General features: G+C 53.6%; 2 protein-coding genes across 7 annotated transcripts; one reads left to right on the plus strand and one right to left on the minus strand.

The window, feature by feature from the left end:
- Positions 1-2,341: 2,341 nt before the first annotated feature.
- On the plus strand, positions 2,342-10,325 carry STAP2 (signal transducing adaptor family member 2). The gene is made up of 13 exons (XM_079772175.1): positions 2,342-2,519; positions 4,704-4,775; positions 4,917-5,039; positions 6,125-6,181; positions 6,879-6,979; positions 7,496-7,630; positions 7,891-7,960; positions 8,051-8,153; positions 8,274-8,348; positions 9,306-9,461; positions 9,548-9,649; positions 9,724-9,798; positions 10,069-10,325. The coding sequence occupies exons 1-13, from the start codon at positions 2,418-2,420 to the stop codon at positions 10,152-10,154; spliced, it is 1,257 nt and encodes a 418-aa protein (XP_079628301.1). The 5' UTR covers positions 2,342-2,417; the 3' UTR covers positions 10,155-10,325.
- Positions 10,326-10,497: 172 nt separating this feature from the next.
- Positions 10,498-22,107, minus strand: FSD1 (fibronectin type III and SPRY domain containing 1; the record flags this gene model as incomplete). Of its 6 annotated transcripts, XM_079772170.1 has the most annotated exons (13): positions 10,498-10,724; positions 10,818-10,906; positions 11,009-11,260; positions 11,931-12,010; positions 12,358-12,517; positions 13,234-13,332; positions 17,095-17,304; positions 17,809-17,930; positions 18,162-18,184; positions 19,919-20,020; positions 20,743-20,874; positions 21,044-21,139; positions 22,093-22,107. In XM_079772170.1, the coding sequence occupies 13 exons, from the start codon at positions 22,105-22,107 to the stop codon at positions 10,614-10,616; spliced, it is 1,491 nt and encodes a 496-aa protein (XP_079628296.1). In that variant the 3' UTR covers positions 10,498-10,613. The 6 variants fall into 6 exon arrangements, with proteins under 6 accessions (XP_079628296.1, XP_079628299.1, XP_079628298.1 ...); XM_079772173.1 differs by lacking the exon at positions 13,234-13,332; XM_079772172.1 differs by lacking the exon at positions 10,818-10,906.
- Between the last annotated feature and the right edge of the window lie 3 nt (positions 22,108-22,110).

Below are 22,110 nucleotides of genomic sequence, written 5' to 3' on the forward strand. Positions count from 1 at the left end.
CCATTGTAATCACAAGCGTCCTTCAAAGTGGAAGAGCGAGTCAGAGAGAGGAGACAGTGGAAGAAGTCAGGAACGATCTGATGAGGTGAGGCTTTTGCCTGGGTTGCTGGCTTTGTAGATGAGACAGGGGAGCAGGAGCCAAGGAATGTGGGAGATCTCTAGAAGCTGGGAAGGGCGAGGGAAACATTCATCCGTTCAGCCTCCAGCAAGGAATGTAGCCCCACCAATACCTGGCCTTTAGCTTCGGGAGATCCACGTAGGCTTTCTAATTAAATGTGAGATCATACATTTGTGTTGCTTTCAGCCCCTAAGTGTGCCGTGGACTTGTTACAGCAGCCACAGGAAACACGTGCAACGGCTGAAGAAGAGAAGCTGCACAATCATAGCAACAGATGCAGAAAGAGCACGTAACACAATTCCCCCGACTTACAATAAAAACTCTTAGCAAACTGGGACAAAGGGAGACCACCTCAGCTTAGTGGAGAACGTCTACAAACCTTCCATAAAGATTGTACTTAATGGTTAAAGACGAAATGCTTTCCCCTTAAGGATGAAAACATGTTGCCCTAGCTGGTTTGGTTCGGTGGATAGAGCGTCAGCCTGCGGACTGAGGGGTCCCAGGTTCAATTCCGGTCAAGGGCAAGTGCCCGGGTTGCAGGCTCAGTCTCCAGTAGGGGGCCGGCAGAAGGCAGCCAATCAATGATTCTCTCGCATCATTGATGTATCTATCTCTCCCTTCCTCTCTGAAGTCAATTTTAAAAATAAAAAATAAAAAGAATGGCAAGATGTCCACTGTCACCATTTTTTTCCAACATAGTACTGGAAGTTCTAGCCAGTACAATAAGTCAGAAAACGGAAATAAAAGCAGTACAGGTTAGAAAGGAAGAAATAAAAATTAGCCTAATTTGCAGATGACATGATGATACAATGTACAAAATCCCAAGATCTCTACAACAAATGCCTCTCAATTAATAAATGAGCAAGTTCAGCAAGTTTGTAGGATACCAGATCAACACACAAAAATCAATTGCATGTCTGTACACTCGCAATGAATATGTGAAAATTGGAATTAAAAATTCCAAGGACAGGCCCTAAACAAGTAGCTCAGTTGGTGAGAACATTGTCCCAATACACCAAGGTTGTGGGTTTGATCCCCAGTGAGGGCACATACAAGAATCAACTAATGAATGCATAAGTAAGTGGAATAATAGATTGATGTTTCTTTCTCTCTCCCTCGTTCCTCTCTCTCTTAAAAAAAAAATACAGTGACATTGCTCAGGCCAGAATGCTAAGTGGTTACTGCATCAACTGTGCACCTGAAGGTGGCAAGTTCGATTCCTGGTCAAGGGCATGTTTCTGGGTTGCAGGTTCAATCCCTGGCTCCCATTGGGTCCAATGCAGGGGGCAACCAATTGATGTGTCTCTCTCACACTGATGCTTCTCTCTCTCTCCCTCTCTCCACTCCCCCTTCCATTCTCTCAAAAAATCAATGAAAAAATGGGTAAGGATGAACCAAAAATAAAAATAAAAAATACAAGGCTCAAAAAAAAAAAGTTTTTTGGGGGGGCTGCACATAGGTACAGGACTTGTATGCTGAAAACTACACAACAGTGCTGAAAGAATCAAAGATTTGAATAAATGAAGAGACGGACCATGCCCGTGGGCTAGAAGTCTCGACATAAGAAAGATGCCTTGTCTCCGCCAACTAATATACAAGTTTAGTGCAATTCCTACCAGAAACCCAGCAAGATCTGGGGCTAGATCTAGGCACCATCGTTCTGAGGTCCAGTCGGCCTTCATGCTATGTTCCTGTTGTGAACTCTCTTGTTACATCCCCTAACCCCGTGGTCGGCAAACTCATTAGTCAACAGAGCCGAATATCAACAGTACAACGATTGAAATTTCTTTTGAGAGCCGAAAACCGACTTCTGCGCATGGGCCACGAAGTTTCAATCGCACTGTACGTGCGCGCCCGCACATGGTATTTTGTGGAAGAGCCACCCTCAAGGGGCCAAAGAGCCGCATGTGGCTTGTGAGCCGCACTTTGCCGACCACGGCCCTAACCAACTGGGGACCACACTCCTCCTTTCTCACTTCCAGGCCTTTGCCGAAGCAGGTCCCTCCTCCTGGTGTACAGTCACCCAGTCTCTGCTCCACACTGAACCCTCCCGTGGCTTCCTCCCCATCCCACGAGTCCCGCACGGCCTGCCTGCTCTCTGACCTCCGGGAGAGACCAGAGTCTGGGATTTCCCTAGGATCATTGGACCTGCCCCGGCCCGCCCCGCCCTGCCCAGCACTGGCAGGGGAGGGAACTCGGGAGCTGACAGAAGAGAGGAAATTCCCTTGGAACCTGTTCCTCTGCTTCCTGGCCCCGCTTGTGTGCTGGAGGAGAGGCCAGGCCAGAGGCCCAGCCTGCCATGGCCTCGGCCCTGAACCCACCCCGGGCCCCCAAGCCCAAGTGTGCCCTGCCCTCACACTACCATGAGAGCTTCCTGGAGAAGAAGGGACCCCGTGACCGGGTAAGGTGGGGCAGGGAACCTGGCCCCGCTGGGCTGCCTGGCTAGTGAGGCACCTCTCTGAGCCTCGATCTTGCCACCTGGCCAAGGAGGGCGGGGTGGGTGCGCGATGGGGCAGGGCATGGGCTGGCGGCTAGAAGGATTCTGTCCATCTGTCTGTCTGTCTGCCTCTGTGTCTCTGACTCTTATTTGATCTCTTTCTCTTTCTCTTTGTCTCTCCCAGCCTGTGTCCATCTGTGTCTCTCTGGGTCTCAGTCGCTGTTTCTGTCTGTCAGATACAAACAGGATCAGGACTTCCTTGAGGAAATGAGGAATTAAAATTAATTAGTTCCCCTTCCCCCAGCCCTGAACTTTGTGAACCTCCGCTGCAGGGGACAGGGTTCGGACAGTTGTCAGTGGGGACAGTAAGAGCTGGTGGCAGCCACGTCCAGCAGGACCAGATACTGCGGGCCAATGTGCGCATGCGGGCATGGGTGTGTGTGTGTGTGTGTGTGTGTGTGTGTGTGTGTGTGTGTTTGTATCTTGCTCAGAAACAAGCCCCGCCTCTTGGTTCCCACTAAGGCCCCATCTCTCCCTCCCCACTCCCTGTATTCATTCCTCTTCTCCTAGAACCCAAACCAGCCACCCCGGCTTTCCCGCACACCGCCCTGACCTTGTCATTGCCCTTCCCTCCTCTTCTTCTTGGGGCTCCATGAGCCCGAGTTCCCTCCCGCCTGGAAAGCACCCAGAGGCAGTCACCAGTCACCGTGGTTAAGAAAGACCATGGGCCCCAACGTGCGAGACCCAGGTTCACATCCATGCCCCACCCCTTTCTGACTCCCAGGCCTTCTACGAGTGATTCTCCATCTTCGTGCCTCAGTTCCCTCGGTAATAAAACGGGTAGGATAGGGCCATAGACACATTTACAGGAAAGGGGCAGCCCTTAGCTGGCCAAGGACTTGGCTCAGGACAAGCACTGGCTCTTTACATCAGTTCACCCAGTTTTCACAATAGCCTCTAAGGTAGATACCATTAGTATCACCATTTTATAGGTGGGGAAACTGAGGCACAGAGCGCTGAAATAACCTGCCCAATGACACATAGCTGGTACATGACAAAGCAAGTCTGACTACACGGAGTTCGATCACTTATTGCTTTATTCCAAGTGCCTGGAACCATGCCTGACACAGAGTATGTCTTCAGGCAATGTTAGTTAAATGTATGAATGTATCTATGGACGGGTGGATGGTTGAGAGAATAACTGTCCATATAAGCTATCCTCATTGTCATTGCAGACTAATTAAAGCGATTCCTCCTTCAGGAAGTCTTCTCAGATTTTCCAGTTGGAGGGCTACTCTCCTCCTCTGTGATCTCCTGGCCCAGGGTCTGTCCCTCTCCAGGACCCTAGTTTTCCTTCCTGGAGGATCTCAGTATCTGTGCTTTCTCTGTCCTCTGGAACATGACATATTTAGAAACAGAAGCCATGTCCCACTTATTATTTTGCCTGCAATAGAGCTGGTTGCTGCGGAGTAGTTGCTCATGGAATATTGGGTGAAAAGACCCTAGAATCTTACAACCTGAGCTGTATCAGCCCCTTAGACATCCAGAGAGTTAGGGCATTTGGAGTTCAGAATCCTGGTCGGTGGGGGAGGAGCGGGGAGGCTCCTGAATCTGCAGACCTCCTAGAGTCCAGAACCGTGTGAAATTCTGAGACGATGGCCTCAGCACCTATCTGAGCACCTGGCACCCAGGAGATGCCAATACATATTTATGGGGAGGATAAGGGGCCAGGGAGATGTATGTGTGTGTATGGGTGGCTGGATGGATGGGTCAACAGATGTAAGGGTGGGTGGGTGGATGGATCTTCATAAAGCCAGTTAGCACCACTGACTGACTCCTAGAACAGCCCCCTCCATAGACTGAGGGACTGTTCTGGGTCCCCCATCCTATCAAGGTTCCCTTTGGTCATTTATCAGAGAATAACAGATCCCCAGAGGCTGGGCCATGAGAGAGGAGGGCCTCCCTCAGAAGGCACCATTTGTTCAAAGACCCAAAGCAGGTAACAAAGGAAACTATGTGAAGATCTGGGGGCAGAGTGTCCAGGCAGAGAGAACAGCCACGGCAAAGGTCCTAAGGCAGACATGGGTGGGTTGGAGGTACCCAGTTGGCCAACTCACATCCTTCTCTTTCTCCCCCTCTGTTCCCCAGGATTACAAGAAGTTCTGGGCCGGCCTCCAGGGCCTCACTCTCTATTTCTACAATAGCAATAGGGACTCCCAGGTAAGGATGCGAATGAGGGCCCAAGAGCTGGCCTATCCTTGACCCCAGGTACCAAGCAGAGGGTACCGGGTGGTGTGGCCAAACCAGGGGGCCTGAGGGACCACAGGTCTGGTGCTCAGACGCCTGCTTCTGTGCCCCCAGCACGTGGAGAAGATAGACCTTGGAGCATTTGTGAAAGTCACAGATGAAGCTCCCTGGGGGAGTTCCCATGACCCTGCTGTACATTTTAACCTCTTCGTCCGGAACCAGGAGATCAAATTCAAGGTAGGTCCCTTGGGGGGAGGGGTGGGGCTGGGGGGAGAACCTGTTTCCCCATCACACCCACCATTAACACACACTAGCAAGGAGTCACACAGAGTCTAACACTGGATTGGTGATACCGGGCAAGTCACTTGATCTCTCTGGGCCTCAGTTTCCTCAACTGCAAAATGGGATAATATGTATAAAGTACCCAGAACAAGATACAATTCACAAAGATCATCACTGCCATCATTCAGTCTTCCAACAAACATTAATGAGCACCTACTATGTACCAGACTTTCCTCTAGTTGCACAGCAGTGGGACAGACAATTAAAAATCCCTGCCCCTGAGGAGTCTACAGTCTAGTGGTAGAGGCACACAATCAACTGTACTAATGTGTAAAACATATGGACTGTCAGGTGGCAGTGGATGCTAGAGAGACAAGTGCTAAGAGAACGTGAATACGAAGGTCCTCAGATAGGACTATGCCTGGTGTGTTAGAGGAACAATGGCTGAAACAGAGTGAACGAGGGGGAGGGAGGAGGTGAAGGCTGGGAGGGGACTGCGCAGGTCGTGCAGGGCCTTGTGGGCCATGGAGAGGACTTGCTTCTACCCTGAGGGGGGTGGGAGGCCTGGAGGGTTTAAAGAATAAGGAGGTACATGATCTGAATTACTTTTTTTTTTTAATATATTTTATTGATTTTTCTACAGAGAGTAAGGGAGAGAGATAGCGAGTTAGAAACTTCGATGAGAGAGAAACATGGATCAGCCGCCTCCTGCACACCCCCTACTGGGGATGTGCCCACAACCAAGGTACATGCCCTTGACCGGAATCGAACCTGGGACCTTTCAGTCCGCAGGCCGATGCTCTATTCACTGAGCCAAACCGGCTTTGGCTGAATTACTTTTTTTAATGTTGGTGTGATAACATTAAAGAATAACAATCCACATTAAGGACTTATATTCAGACATCACCCTAAATTAACCTGTCTCAACTCATTTAATCTTCAAACAGCCCTTGGAAACATGAACTGTTCAATTCCTCACTCCCATTTCACAGATGAATAGACTGAGCCTAATCAACATGGACTTTTCCTTCCCTCTCTAGGTAGAGAGCCTGGAGTCTCGGGAGATGTGGAAAGGCTTCATCCTGACAGTGGTGGAGGTCAGAGTGGTCACCCCCTGCCCCTCTCTCTCCCATTCCCCAGTAGTCCTCCTCAGAAATCCTCTTTTTTCTTTCCATCCTTCACTCCCCAAATAAGCCCCTAGAGTCTCAAGCAGGTCTCAAACTGGCATTCTACAAACCGAATGTAGTCCATAAACATGTTTTGTTTTGCCAACGAAGTGCTAATTTAGTTTTTAATTTTTAAATATTTTATTGATTTTTTTTTTTACAGAGAGGAAGGGAGAGGGATAGAGAGAAACATCCATCAGCTGCCTCCTGCACACTCTCTACTGGGGATGTGCCCGCAACCAAGGTGCATGCCCTTGACCAGAATGGAACCTGGGATCCTTCAGTCACAGAGCCAAACCGGTTACAGCATGAAGTGCTAATTTAAAAGTCAGCTACCATCACTTAAAAAGCAGGATTTTAGTCAACATTCCTAATTTCTATTTTACTCATTTGTTTCCTACCTGACCCCCGCAGCCTGTAGAGTTTGAGACTACTAGCATCTGCTCTGTCCTCCTCCCCATCACTGAAGTCTCTCTCTCTGCATCCTCTCAAAACCTCTTTGCCCTTGAAGGTGTAGGGCAGCTCTGGAGCCCCCAGACCCAGGTTCCCATCTTGGCTCTGTCCACACTCTGCCTTCTGTGACATGGGCACAGCTGCCCAAACCACAGCTGCCCTGATCGCCCCGCAGCTCCGTGTCCCGTCCAACTTGACTCTGCTGCCCGGACACCTGTACATGATGGCCGAGGCCTTGGCCAAAGAGGAGGCGCGCCGCGCGCTGGAGATGCCTTCGTGAGTGCCCGCCTCGCACGAGGGGCTGCGGGGTGGGGGTGGTGTGAGCGGGGTCGAGGGTGGGCTGTGAGCGGGGTCTCCGGTCGGGCCTTAAGCTGAATACAGGGCTGCATTCGTGCTGCAGCGGGGACTAGGTTCGGACTTGGTGTTTGGGGGCTGGTCTGGGCCCCCAGTGGAGGGTCTAGGTGCCTGGAGGACCGGACTGTGCGCCTCCGGAAACGGAACCGGGGGCTGGGGCAGAGCAGGGTCTTCTGGAGGAGGAGGTGAGGTTGGGTCTCCGAAGGCGGCGATTCTAGGTGCCCTGGGGAGGGTCAAGATCTCCAGGGGAGGGTCTGGGTGCCCAGAAGGCGTGGCTGGTTGTCGGGGACCCGGTAACTAGCGGGAGGGCGAGACTGGGTGTCGGAAGCGGGGTTGTGAGCGGGGCGGGGCTGTGTCCAGGGGCGGCGGTACGTACGGGAGGGCGCCTGGGTCTCCGCGGGACAAGGCCTGTCCTGAGTGAGACGCGACCCTCCCCAGGTGCTTCATGAAGGTGAGCCGGCTAGAGGCGCAGCTGCTCCTGGAGCGCTACCCCGAGTGCGGGAACCTGCTGCTGCGGCCCAGCGGGGACGGCACGGACGGTGTGTCTGTCTCCACGCGCCAGACGCTCAGCGGGTGCGCAGGCGCGGCTCGGGAGGCCGGCGGTGGGGGTGGGGCGTCCAAGGAGGGGCGTGGCCAGACGTAGGGGCGGAGTCGAGTCCTAGAGCGCGTCTGCCCGGGGACCGAGTCCGAGCTGGGACGGGGGAGGATTTGGGGGCGGGACCAGAGGTCCCGGCAGGAGAGGGCGTGGTCGGTGTGCCGGGGGCGGGACAGAGTGCGGGGCGGGGTCTTCCTGGGTCGGAGACGGGGCACCCAGTTGCCCACTGCACGTGCAGGACGCCGCTGGTCCGGCACTACAAGGTGAAGCGCGACGGCCCTATGTACGTGATCGACGTGGAGGAGCCGGTGAGCATTGGGGCGGGGTCTCGGGAAGCACGCGGGCGGGGTCCGCGCCCCGCCCCAGCGGCCCTAACCGGACCCCTTATCCGCTCCCAGGTCTCCTGCGCCTCACTCCAAGCCGTGGTCAACTATTTCGTGTTGCAAACCAAGAATGTGCTGGTGCCCTTCCTACTGGACGAGGACTATGAGAAGGTGCTAGGTGGGTGAGGACTCAGGGGCCCAGTCCCTGCCTCTCCCGCCTCCAGCCTGATGGGGACTCCCTTGGGTCAGCCCCAGGCCCTGCCGCTGCGCCTCCTCCAGGCAGCCCTCTCTATTCTAGGCTACGTGGAGGCGGATAAAGAGAACGGCGAGAGTGTGTGGGTAGGACCCTCGGTACCCGCGGTCCTCTGCCCAGGTGATGCCCCTCCCCAAGGCAGCCACTGGGGCAGAGGGTGGAGAAACCTAGGACCCACATGGTGCCTCCTGTGCCCAATCTTGTACCCAGAATTTACCCAGACCCTGCCCTCTGGGGACTTCCAGGTTGTAGAGGGGGCAGACAGAGCTGGATACAGACACTCCCAGCCCTGTGGGACTGAACCTAGGGCTGGTACAGTGCCTGGAGGAGAGGAGGAGGGGAGGAGGGGGGCAAGGTAGGGGGAAGGCATCCTGGAGGAGAGGGTGTTTGCTGAAGTTCACAAAGGATTTCAGTAGGCCGAGATGGCACTGAGGGGGACAGAAGGTACACATGGAGTAAGAACTACCCAGAGATGGGAAATTAGGGAGGGTATTGGGAAAGGCATGGGAGGCAGTCGAGCTTATGGAGCAGGAGGAAGAGGTTAGAAGCAGTATGATCCGCCCTGGGCTGGGCAGATGTGGGGGGGGCCCCATGTATGTATCTATTCATACGCACATGCCACAATCACCAACACAGACTGTGTGACCTGAATAATCAGACCCATGTAGACAACAGCTCCACACATGCATGAATGCATGTGTCATGATTCTGTTCCATCTAGCACACATGCATACCTTAAGCCACAATTATGTGTACACAGCACAAATTCAGACATTTATAGACACATGAGTGTACACATGGAGACAAGTACCCCAGCACAGACTTTAGCATCCATGCACTGTTATACATATTTATATTTAACTTATTCAAGCTCACGCAGTGTTCATGTTTATGCTACACCGGGGCACAAACACACAGACTTATAAATGGACATGTTTGCAGACACACGTGCACAGGGACACTTGCCTGTATCCAGGCATGTACACACACATTCCTGCTCAGAAGCACACAGACCCACCCTGGGGTCTCCCTGCACCATGTGGGTCCCCAAAATTACTGCTGTTTCCCACCCACCAGGTGCTGCATCCCTTGCCGGTGGCCCCAAGCAGCTACCTCCTGTGCCCGTCATACCTGAGCCCAGACAGCACAAGCTGCCCCCGCCACTGAACCCGGATGAGGACTATGTGATCCCCATTAAAGATGCCCCAGTTGCCGACTATGAGAACAAGGATGGTGTGTGGGGGACCAGAGGTGGCTGAGAGAAGGGGCAGGGGGAGCAGGCTCACGGCCGATGTGACACACTATCTTTGTCTATGCAGCGCTTGCCCCTGGTTGGCCAGAGGTTCAGAAGCCCAAGCCGTGTCACCCAGCCCCAAAAGTTCAGGCAAAGCCTCCAAAGCCCCCCACTGGACCTAAGCCAGGTAGGGGACCCTCTTCCCCAGCCCCTCCCTCATGCCGTGGAGGGCCATTCTCAGCCTTTACCTGCCTTCTCCAGAGCCCAGGGGCCTCACCAGCGGCCTCGCCAAGAAGCTGGCCATTAGCTCAGCACAGGCTGTCTTCCCCACAACAGGTACGGGGCCGGGGGGGCCGATGTGGGAGGGGTGTGCGCTTCACAGGCGTGCGACCTGTGCAGGCACACAGGACCCAGCACTCCGAAGGGCCTGTACTTGGTCTAACGCTCTGCTGTCTCCATCTCAGAATTCCTCCTGCCTCTTGAACACATTTTCATCTTGCACTGGGGCCCCACGTATTTCTGCAGCCAGTCCTGGGTGGATGGGGGTGGGGCAGCACAGACTGGGGATTCTGGGTGCAGCTGATGTCTAGGGTACCCACCCCCCAGGATTGGGCAAGGTGACGGCAGAGCTGGAAGAGAAACTGCAGAGGCGGCGGGCACTGGAACACTCAGCCGAGCACCCTGGGGATTAACGGGCCAGACTCGGAGCTTGGCACGGCAGTCAGATGGATCCCTCCTCCCAGAATTAAAGTTCAAGTGACCCAAGGCCCGTGAGTGTGACTTGGCTTACGTGGGGCAGTGAGGTGTTCATCAGCTGGCTCCATTCACTCCTAAAGATCGTCAGCTCAGCAAAAACTGCCATCTGACTTTGCCAGGAAAGCCCATTTTACAGCTGGGAAAGCTGAGGTCCAGAGAGGGCCGAGGCACAGCCAGTGCCACCCAGCCCCAAAGAACCAGCAGCACCACTGGCCAGTGTTTGACCTTTATTGGGAAGTGAGGTGGGGAGGAGGGCCTGCCCAGGTGCCTGCTTCCTGTTGGTGACCCCCATTAGGAGTTAAGGCTCCAAGCAGCGAGTGAAAAGAGGGTGCCTGGCTGAAAACAGCCGAGACCTGGTGGTGGCCCCCAAAATCAGCCCAGCCGGGTGCACTGGCCTAGGTGAGACTGGTATTGGAGCTGCTGGTGGCACTGCCTCGCTTCTGTAGGCAGCGCACGGAGCTGGGGACCTGCAGGCCTGTCGTCACCTGGAAGCTGCCGCACCAAACCTGCGAGACGGAGGGGAGAGAAGAGGCTCGGCCTCAAAGTCATCACCCAGAGCCACCCCCACCCCCCCATCTCAGGCCATGAGGGTAAATTACTGTGAAAGCAGGCAGCAGTGGCTGAGTGAACTTGGCCTTGAAGGTGTGCAGCAGCTGTTTGGTGCGGGCATTGTAGAAGGACAGGAGGCCTGGGTGGAGGGCAGAGGGGCAGGGGACCAGTTAGAGGGCTTGCGGCAGAGAGACCAGACAGGCAGAGGTGGCTGGAGATGCCCGCTGGGGCCCAGGGTCACCTTGGTGGAAGTCGCAGTGCACGCCCAGGCAGTCAGGCACGGGGGCGTCCAGCACCTTGGCCTTGTTGGCATGCTTGGCGGTGAAGCTGACCTGCAGCCAGTTGTTGATGTGCAGGCACCAGGACGCCGCGGTCTTGCCTAGCTGCTCGAAGCGGCCGAGGCTGCGGTAGGCCACCCCCACGCCGAAGGCCTTGCTGTCTGGCTCATAGTGCACCTCCCAGTAATGTTCCCCGCCATCGATCAGCGTGTCCCCTGGGGGGCAGGGTGGGCAGTGAGAACAGGGTTGAATAGGGCCCCAGGTGCTCTTCCACAAAGGGGCAGCCACCTAGGTACTCCCAGACCACAGCTATTCCCTCCAGATACTCCTTGGTCCCCAGCTATTCCTTCCAGATATTTCCCAGGATTTATCAGCTTCCTCTAGATACTAAGTCCAGATTCTCTCCAAGCTTCCACTAGTCCTTTCAGATTCTCTACAAGTACAAGCTACTCCTTCCAGATACTTCCAGGCCTTAAAACCCCCTTCCAATTCTTCCCCATGTTCCGTTACTCCTCCGTCCTCAATTCTTTCCAGAAACCAGATAATCCCCAAACCTTTGCTCCTGGCTGATTCCAAGTATTCCCATAGGCCTCAAGTCCTACTGGAGTCCAGACACTTTCCAGGACTCCAGACTCCTTCTTGTTGCTTCCCAGACTCCCAGTTTGCTCCTGGTGGAGACCAGGTTCTTCCAGGCCTCAGCTTCCTTCCCCTCCCCAAACCTTCCCTTTCCACCAGCACCACAACACATGTTATTGGGACCATTCCCAGAGAAGCTTTGTTGACGGCTGCCTCAGTTTCCCCAGCCAAAGGAGTTCTCTCCCACACGGCAGCATCAGAGCCCTGGCCAGAGTTCCCCACTCCCCTCCAAGCTTCCCCCCACCTTACCTAGCACCGTGTAGGACTCAGCTGTGAAGCGATCCCGTCCCCCACGACCTGAGGGTATCCTCTTGGGAGATGGAGTACCTCTGTGGGTGACAGGGAGGGGAGCGCTCAGTTCAGCCCTCACCTCCCGTACCGGGATGCTTCTCTGGTCTACCCCGGCCACTGAGGACTTCTCATCGGTCCTGGACAGTACTTGGTCCTTTTCATACACTGGGCCCCTGACGTCAGAGCATGCCTGTGCCCTTCCTTGTCTGGAAAACTGTCCAGCCGTCAATACCCCGTTCAAAGCCGCCTCTCCCTCCATTCACTATTTTGTCTCCCCAGCTCCACGTCCCTCCCTCCACCCCAGCCTTTCCCACGCTGGGTTGTGGGTTCATGTCCATCTTGACCTCCTCTACCAGAGACTTAGGGAGGGGAGGGGGCAGGCTACCTGGCTGGGGAGTTGACGGGAGACGCCGTCCGCCCCTTGCCATCTTTCTCTCGAGCTTTGATATCCTGCACCTTCCCGCCCATGGCGTCCCACTCCACGGAGAGATCATCCACCCGAAGGTTCTGGTGGGATGTGGATGCATCCAGGCGGAACATGAACGCTGGGGCCGGGCAGACGTGGGAGTCACAGAGATGGGGAAACCCGGAGAGACACAGAGACAGAGACAAACAGTGACCAAGACAGACCATGACAGGGACAGAGAACAGAGAGAGACGAAGGACCAGAGACAAGACAGACAGAGATAGAGACGACAGGGAGAAAGACACCAAAAGACACAAGGTGGGGAAAAGGGAGGGGGCAGACCATACAGCCAGAGGAGGAAAGGCCAAGGGCTTGTTGTCTGAAGGCTTCCCAGGCCTGGAGCCCTTTTCAAACCACGTGTGCTGCCCTGTGCTTCCGTGGGGGATTAATCCCAGGAAAGGCGGTGGGCAGCAATAGGGCAGTTAAGCTAGACTGAGAAAGGCCGTGCAAAGGCGTCACTGTGGGAGGCTAAGAAGCTGTCTGCACGACTGACACCCCCCCCCCCCCCAGTTCTATAGAGCACTTACTCACTTGGGGGAGGGGGAGAGGAAGTGTGTGTGTGTGTGTGTGTAAACCATCCAGGTATAAAGGGATCAAGAGCAAAAGTAAAGGACAAAAGCAGGTTTATACCAGACGCTCAGGGTGCGGACTTCTACTGGGGGCTAAGCTCTGAGCTTTCTGGCAGCCAGGGCAAAAAGGGCCACAGAATCCTGGATTCTCATTTCACACCAGTCCCTGGGGCCCCAGGAGTGAAGGGTTACAGTCAGAGCCAGGGTAGGGGTGGGAGCCAGTCACCTGGTGTCTCCAGAGTCACCGGCTCCGAGAACTCGCCTGCAACTGCCTTATTACAGGCCTTCACACGGAAATTCATGTATTTCATGTCAAACTTGAGACCTAGGAGACAACAGGAAATCTCAACATAGACTTTGAGCAGGAGGTTAGAGGCCCCTGGGTCCCATAGTAAGCCCGCCACAGCAGACTCCTCATTCTAAGGAGCACCTTGCAAACGACATCTTACCTGAGAAACCTTGCCCACATACACCTGTGGAGCTATCAATTACTTGGCTCTGCACCCAACCCAGACTGGCCAGAGTCTTCCCTAGGACCCTGGCTGGTACAGGGAGCAGAGCAGAGCTGGCCAGCTTGGAGGAAGTGCCTCCAGGGAAAACTGTCAGTGTTCTTGGCTCGTCTCCTGGAGAATGCAAGTCCCAGAGGCAAAAAGTGCAACCCCTGGATCTAGCCATACCTGGTTACTTATGAAAGATTTTCCCTACTACCAGGATATATCTCGCCCTCCCTTTCTGTCCTTTTTTAAAGGTTTCTTCCGCTCTTAAAAAAATAAAAAGACGCTATCGAGCTGTCCCCTCAAGTTAAACCTCTTTGGAGGCTTAGGAACACCCTCTTCGCTGCCCCCTCAATCTGTCCCCCCAATCTGCCCCCCCACTCAGGCCTCGTCAGTCCCCACCTTGCTCACTGACCACTCTTCCCCTCCTAGAGCACTGTCTTTCCTTGGCAGCCAGAGCACTGCCCTCTCCTGGCTGCCCCTTCTGGTTGCTCCCCCTTGGTGTTTGCAGGCGCCCCCCCCCCTCCCCTCTCCCGGGTTCCCACCCAAACTGCCTCACTTTGGATTCCCTTCTCTGAATTCAGCAGTTTGCTCAGCAGTGCCATCTACTGCTCCAGAGCTAAGACTGCCACTCAGAAGGCTTGGATTCAAATATGGAACATGGCCTAGAGTCACTCACTGTGTGCCTCAGTTTCCTATTCTGCCAAAACAGAGATCATATTCCCCATGCCGAGCAGGGCTCACATGAGGATGAGATGAGTTGAGAAATGGAAATCATAAACACTTAACCAAAACCCTCCTGTCTTTCCAAGCAATCAACGAGATAGTAGGTTGATTGCAAATAACCACATGGGTTATTTCCATAGGTGAGCACATTCACATATTCCTCAATACCACACACCTTTTAATAGATTCAACTTCCTACCCTGAGGAACTAACTCACTAGGAATTTTGTGAAAGGCGAGAGAGTGTGGCTATAAAAAGGATGCATCAGAAAGCCTGTGACAGCAGATCTATACCTGGATTGTGGTGGCAGTGACAAGAATTTGCATGTGGGGTAAACTTGCATATGGGATTACACACACACATGAATGAGGGTGCGTGAAACTGGTGAAATGTGAATCAACACTAGAATGTAGCCATGTCAGTTTCCTGGTTCTGATATTGAACTACAGCTATGTAAGCTGCCACTACTGGAGGAAGTGGGACATACCCAGACAATGGTCAGCCTTAAAAAAGGAAGGAGCCCTAACCGGTTTGGCTCAGTGGATAGAGCATCGGCCTGCGGACTCAAGGGTCCCAGGTTCGATTCTGGTCAAGGGCATGTACCTTGGTTGTGGGCACATCCCCAGTAGGGGGTGTGCAGGAGGCAGCTGATCGATATTTCTCTCTCATCGATGTTTCTAACTCTCCCTCTCCATTCCTCTCTGAATATATTTTTTTTAAAAAAGGAAGGAAATTCTGACACGTGCTACAACATGGATGAACCTGGAAGACATGCTCAACGAATAAGCCAGTCACAAAAGGATAAATACTGTTTGGTTCCACTCCTGTGCGGTACTTATTGTAGTAAAAATCAGAGGAACAGGAAGTCAAATAGTGGGAGGAGAAATGGGAGTTAGTGTTTAATGGGGACAGAGTTTCTTAAAGTTACACAAGATGAAAAGTTACAGAGATGGATGGTGGTGATGGCTGCACAACAATGTGAATGTACTGAACTATACAGCCTACAATGGTTAAGCCTGGCTGTGGACTCTCAGTGGTTTGAGCATTGTCCCATGGACCAAGAGGTCCTGGGTTCGATTCCTGGTCAGGGCACATGCCTGGGTTGCGGGCTTGATCCCCAGTACATCATTGATGTTTCTATCTCTCCCTCTCCCTTCCTCTCAGAAATCAATAAAAATATATATTTAAAATGGTTAAGATTGAACATGCTCTCCCTCCCTGGAGCACGCCCAAGCCTCCCCGGCCCTTCTTTCCCCGTTCCTAAACTCGAAGGACCCCACAAAGCTTGCAACCAGGGCAGCAATGAGCAGCGACAGCTCATCCAGGACTAACCCCCCTGAACCTGTTCCCAAGACTCCCTTTTCTCTTTTTTTGAAAAGTTTTCACCTAAATTTATTATTTAGCTACACTTACTCCCTCCATGTAAGATGCAATTTTGTTGGCAAAATTTTTCTTCTTTTATCCTGTGCAAGTGTATTTATTGTCTCCTTTAAATAGGTCTCTGACTTCTTAATCAGCCGACGCAGCCCGGCCTAGGCCCTTCCCCAGCTTTAATAAATGTCCTCTAGCTCTAGCCTGTTTGGCTCAGGGGATAGAGCGTCGGCCTGCGGACGGAAGGGTCCCAGGTTCGATTCTGGTCAAGGGCATGCACCTCAGTTGCAGGCTCAATCCCTGGCCCTGGTTGGGGTGCATGTGGGAGGTAACCAATCGATGCATCTCTCTCACATCTATGTTTCTCTCTCTCTTTGTCTCTCCCCCTCCCTTCCACTCTCTCTAAAAAATTAACGGGGAAAAATCCTCGGGTGAGGGTTAACAACAAAAAATGACCTCTACAATTAAAAAAAAACAAAAGAGGTTAAGATGGTAAATGCTATATGTATTTTACCACAATAAAGATTGAAGAAAAATGGGGTGTGTTTATTTTGATTCCCAGGCGAAGGATAAACCAGTAGCTTCTCAGGCCATCTTGTAGGCTGGTGGCTTTTCCTTCCCGCAATTAGCATACTTATTATTAACTATGTTTGCTGATTACAGCCCAGGAGCAGGCTGATTACAGCCCAGGAGCGGGGGTGCTAGTTATCCTGCCAGCAAGGCTCTCCCGGCCCCGAGGGTTTCCCTGGCTCAGGATGGCTCTGACACCCACCTCTTTCCCCCCTCAGACCCTCCCCTACCAGCTGGGTGGACTCCCCCAAGCTTTCTTTTTTTTAAAAATATGTTTTTATTGATTTCGGAGTAATAATTGTTATTACTACTTCCTGATAGAAACATCAACACTGCCTCCTGCACGGATCAAGCCGGCAACCCAGGCACGTGCTCTGACCGGAATCAACCACAACCTCCTGGTTCATGGGAGAATGCTCAACCACTGAACCACACTGGCAGAGCCTTTCGGCTTTCTTGTACCTGCCAAGGAAGTCCCCACATACTGAGAGGGTGGCCCCAGAACACCAGCTCCCTGAGGGGAGGGATTTTTGTCTGCTTTCTCACTACTGTAAGGACAGCACCTAGTACAATGTAGTCACTCAATAAACTTGAATGAATGAATGATGGGGAATAGAGATAAGATGTGGGTAGAGGGTGCCTTCTTCCCCTGTGCCCCCTCATCTGTAAAATGGTGATAAGCCTGCCTGTTACATGGGGGTGAAACGTTTAGCACACAGTGAGTTCTCAGTAAGTGCTGCAGCTGCTGTCATCAGTATCCTTGTTATTACAACTTCCTGCTACTCCTGATCAGTCCATCCAGGCTGCTCTCACACCCGTGAGTATTGGGGATCACCCACCAACCTCCAGCTGGCTGACAGGGAAACGGGAGCCCAGAGGGATTAAGCGGCACAGGGGGGTTGGCAGCTGGGCCGAGCCACCCATACCGGTCAGGGTGTACTCCGTCTGCCGGATGCCCTCCACCACCATCCAGGGCTGGTCCTCCTTGAGACGGGGCGGGCCCTCGAAGTTTGTCCGCCGGTACTCCAGCACGTAGTGGTCAATCTTGCTGTCCTCCTCCGGCATGCGCCACACCAGCGTCACACAGTTGTCTGCCACCAGAGACTCGGCCAGGTCGATCACAGGGGCACTGGGGACTGACCAGGAGAGAGGGGGGAGGGGTCAGGACCCTGCACCAGCAGGGGCAGGCCCTGCTGAGCCCTGTCCACAGGATAGGCCTCCTTGGGGATGAAGCCTTCTCTGGATCCCACGCATGGGGGACCCCTCTGAGTTCAGGGTTCCATCAAAGCGTGAGGGGGGTGGCGGGCAGAGCTTTTTCAGGGTTCATCCAACAAATGGCTGGGCCTTTTCAGGATTCCACCACTTACAGGTAGAACATTTCCAGAATTCTCCACCAGCTAGGGGCGTGGCCTCCATGGAACCCCACCACTGCTGGGCGGGGCCTTTGGGGCTCTGCCACCAGGGAGGGGCTTCCTCAAGATTCCACCAGGTGTGTGGCCGCCTCGTGGCACCAGGGGGGCTTCTTTATGGCTCCACCCAAGGGCATTCTTGGGGTTCCCACACCTGGCTGTCAGCCCTACTCTCAGGGCCTCCCAGGCTCCCAGCCACTTCTCTGAAACCCTGGGGCAATCCCCTCTCACCCGGCAGGAACTTGAGTGCCTGTAGCATCTTCCTCTCCTGGGCAAAGTCTACCATGAGGTGACTCATGTTGTCGCTGACCTTGGCTTTCAATGACAGCCGAAAGGCAGGGGCCATGGTCACACTGCAGGGAAGGAAGTGGAGGCAGCCTGCTGGCAGGCATCTTGGGGCGGGGGGGAGGGGGGGCGGGGGTGGGTGGGTGGGGAGGGCCCTGGCTTGGTCCTCCGAGGTGTGGAGGTGACTCCCTCCCCCTGGTTTTGGTCCAGTGCTCTGGGCCAAGGGACCCTCACCTGGGTGTCCCCACCGTCATACCAGGGGCGGGGCACTGGGGTGGGGGCCAGATCCAGTATCTTACCCATCTTTGAGTTGCTTGGCAGCCTAGAAAGAGGGACAGAATAAAATTCAGAGTTGTCTAGACTGAATTAGAAAGCCACTGCACAGACAGGAAGACTGAGGTCCAGCGTGGCAGCCATTTGCCAAAGTCCCCCAGCACTGGGGCAGAAACCCTTGGCTGCACCCTGAAAGGACAGAAGGGCAAAGACAGGCTCCACCCCTCCCCCACCTCCTGCCCAGTGCCCAGAACATACAATTGGCAGAGTTAGCAAATAAAAAATACAGGACAGCCAGTTAATTTGCATTTGAGATCAACAATGCTTTTTTTAGTATAGGTATGTCCTAATCTATATTTACAACATACATATACAGTAAGTGCTCACTTAATGTCAATGGGTTCATATATATATATATATATATATATATATATATATATATATATATATATAATTTCAGAGAGGAAGAGAGAGGTAGAAACATCAATGATGAGAGGGAATCATTGATTGGCTGATTGGCTGCCTCCTGCACATTGGACCGAGCCCGCAACCCAGGCATGTGCCCCTGACCGGAATCGAACCCGGGACCCTTCTGTCCGCAGGTGGACACTCTATCCACTGAGCCAAACCAGCTAGAGCGTCAATAGGTTCTTAGAAACTGCAACTTTAAGCGAAATGATGAGTAATAAAATCAACTTTATGGTAGGCTAATTGATATAAACAAGAGGTAGGTTCCTATAGCCTATTTCTGGTCACAAGAATATCACCAAACTTCTAAATAAAGACCCCAAACACTTCTAATATTAAACATGGAAATAACTGTGAGCTGTACACCCATTAAGAAGGATTAATAGAAACAAGAAAGAGAATGATTTTCCAGCCTCCTGTTTCCAGTTCAGGGTTGCAGGTGGCCGGAGCCTCTCCCAGCAACTCAGGCACAAGGTAGGAACCCACCCGGGACAAGACACCTTTCCATCACAGGCGCACTTACACCCACCCAGACTCGATCCAGACTGGGACCGTGTGGCCACGCCAGTTCCCCCCACGTGCACAGCTTTGGGATGTGGGAGGGAACTGGAGTCCCTGGAGAAAACCCACGCAGATATGGAGAGAACATGCACACTCCACACAGAGAGTGGCCTCAACCAGAATGTTTTCCCCACATCCATGTTATAACAGAACAACTCTGAATAAAACAGTGTTGTTCAAGGACCTGCTGTACTAAATATTGCATGGGATATAGTATACTAAAAAATTACTCATTGTTAAATTTCAAATAAATAATTACTATTTTAATATAAATATGTCTCATGCAACATTTGAGAAATACTTATATAAACATTTGCATGGGATATACTTACACTAAAAAATTATTCTTTGTTAAATATGAACTTAAGATTAACAACAAATAATTATTATTTATTTACTTATTTTTAAAACTTTTATTTCTTGATTTTCAGAGACAGAGAGAGAGATTTGTTGTTTGACCAATCCATTCATTCACTGGTTAATTCTTGCATGTGCCCTGAGCAGGGATCTGCAACCTTGGGTCATTGGAATGATGCTTCAACCACGCCATCTGGCCGGGGCCAATAATTTTTTTTTTTTTTTTTTTTTTTTTAGTGTAAGTATGTCCCAAAGATCACATGGAAATACTGATACTAAATATTGCATGGGCCAAACTTTACTAAAAAGTTACTCGTGGTGGATATGAAATGCAAATTTAACGGGGTGTCCTGTATTTTGTCCGGCAGCCCTACCAGCATGGCTTCTGAGGCCCCACCTGAGGAAAGTCTTCGCTGTCTGTGGCCTGCAGGGTCTGGTTGGCCGTCTCCAGAAGCTCCTCAGAGCTCTCCAGGGCCCGAGTGCAGGCAGCCAGCTGGTTCTGCGGGTGGCAGGGCACTGAGGGAGGAAACCTCTCACCCCAGTGCATCAAACCCTCCCAGGCCTCCCCACTGCCTTTGGGATTCAGGGCACCACACCCTTCTTCCACTCCAAGTGGGAGAGGGAGGCTGGAGAAGGGTGGGGTGTTGCTCCTCGAAGAACATCAGAATCACCTGGGGATCCTTCCTCACTCACTCACATGCTCAGGCCACACCTGAGCCCAGGGCTCAGCATCCCCGGGGATGGGCGTCTGGGGTGTTAGGAAGTTGCCCAGGTGGTTTCAATACAGCCCCACTAATCCCACAGGAGCCATGGGGGGTGTCTGGCCATCAGATCTGGGGGACCAGTGGGAAGGGCTGAGAAACTGGAGTCACTGGGTGAGAACGGGAGGGAGGAACAGCCAGTTGTGGGGGCGTGGCTGTGGCAATGGAGAGAAGCGGGTGGAATGGCCGGGATTAAGAGGGAGAACAGGTGTGTGGGGGATTGACAGGTCATGGCCAAGGAGCGGACAGGCAAGAGACCAGGGAAAGAGGAGGCGAGGCCAACATCAGCAGGGTGTCTGGCTCTGGACACTGGGAACACGGGAGCATCTCCAAGAAGGGACACAGGAAAAGGAGCAGGTTTGGAAAAAGACATGAGGCCAGCTGAGATCTGTTGAATCTGAGGGGTGCAGTGGAGATGGCATCGGGGCAGGGGTCTCAGAGAGTCCCCCGAGACACACACCTGCAGCTCGTAGGTTCGGCTGGCACGGTCCTGTTTTATCTTCATGAGCATCCCCTCCTTCAGCTCCTCCAGGAGGGAGAAGAGGGACTGGAACTCCGCCTCCAGGTCCTCCTGCACCTTGGCTGAGTTCGCCTTGGAGAGACGTTGCAGGTCTGAACAGCCAGGACTGGCCAAAGCCCACGCTCAGATGGGGAAACTGAGGCCTGGACATGGCAGCCGGGCCCAGAGTTCCACAGTTATCAGCAGCAACAGGCTAGCTCACAGGGCTGCCCCCTCCCTCCCTGCCATCACCTGCCCTCACCTCCATGTTCAGCAGCATCTGCTTGAGGGAGTAGATAAAACTCTGAATCTCCTCATTCTTCACAGCCAGCGTGGTGATGATCTTCCGCAGAGCCTCCTGCCCCCACGGGAAGCGCGCACACACACAGGCCAGTAAGCCCCTCCGCCTGGCCCAGCTCCCTCACTTGGAGCTCATCACTCCAACCTCCAGAGATGCCGGGAGATGTGGGGCCACTGTGCCAACGCACTCACCAGGAGGCAGGCCCTGGGTGAAGCTCTGGTCCTCCCCTCACCCAGCAGGTGGGCTCCATGAAGAGACCCATTTTACAGGAGAGGAGACTGAGGCACAGAGTGAGCCTCTCAACTCTGGGAACAAACTCTGGGCGGGAGCACAAAGCCTTCAAACCTCCATCCTGAGGGCGGGGCATGATAAGGTGAGGGGCCAGCTTGGGAAAAGAAACCCCCGAAGGAAAATGATGCCTGCAGCAAATGGGCTCACCTTGGAAAAGGGATTGGCAAGGAGAGAGGAGGAAGCTGAGGAGAGCGGGCGCCAGAGCGCCCAGGTAAGTGGGGAAGGGGGATGGTCTGGAGGAGGGGATGCCGGGAGGGAATGCTGGAAGGGAAGGCGGCGTGGGAGGGTCTGGCTGGGGCCTGTAGCTCTGACCCAGGACTCGGACGGGTCTGTTTTCTGGGGGCGCAGGGTCGGTGGAGTCACCTGTGCTGAGCTGGTGGGGCGGGGCGGGGCGGGGGCTGGGACACCTGGTCCGCAGTCCGGATGGAAGGCGTGGGGGATGGGGTCAAGGCTGCGTCCGGGATCCTGGGCGGGGGTGGGGGTGGGGGTGGGGGTAGAGGGGATGCGTCTGAACCCAGGCTAGGATTATGAGGAGTCTGGGCAAACGTGGGGGGCTACGTTCCCAATGGAGGGGCTAGGCTGGGCCAGGCTGCGGCAGGGGTGGAGTCTGCACCGCAGAGCAGCTGCGGGCGGGGGCGGGGAGGGCGCTGCGGCATCCTCTGGTCCCCCCTCTTTGGGTACCCCGAGGCGGGTCCCTCCGCGCCCCGCCCTGGTCTTACCCTCTGGTCCTCCATGGC

The sequence above is a fragment of the Cnephaeus nilssonii genome (genome assembly GCF_951640355.1).
Source record: "Cnephaeus nilssonii genome assembly, chromosome: 5".
Classification (NCBI taxonomy): Eukaryota; Metazoa; Chordata; class Mammalia; order Chiroptera; family Vespertilionidae; genus Cnephaeus; species Cnephaeus nilssonii.

Coding starts and splice junctions, on each gene's coding strand:
- STAP2 (XM_079772175.1), top strand. CDS start 2,418: ATGGCCTCGGCCCTGAACCCACCCCGGGCCCCCAAGCCCAAGTGTGCC. Junction 4,776..4,916: donor ATAGCAATAGGGACTCCCAG/GTAAGGATGCGA, acceptor CTGTGCCCCCAG/CACGTGGAGAAGATAGACCT. Junction 6,182..6,878: donor TCATCCTGACAGTGGTGGAG/GTCAGAGTGGTC, acceptor ATCGCCCCGCAG/CTCCGTGTCCCGTCCAACTT.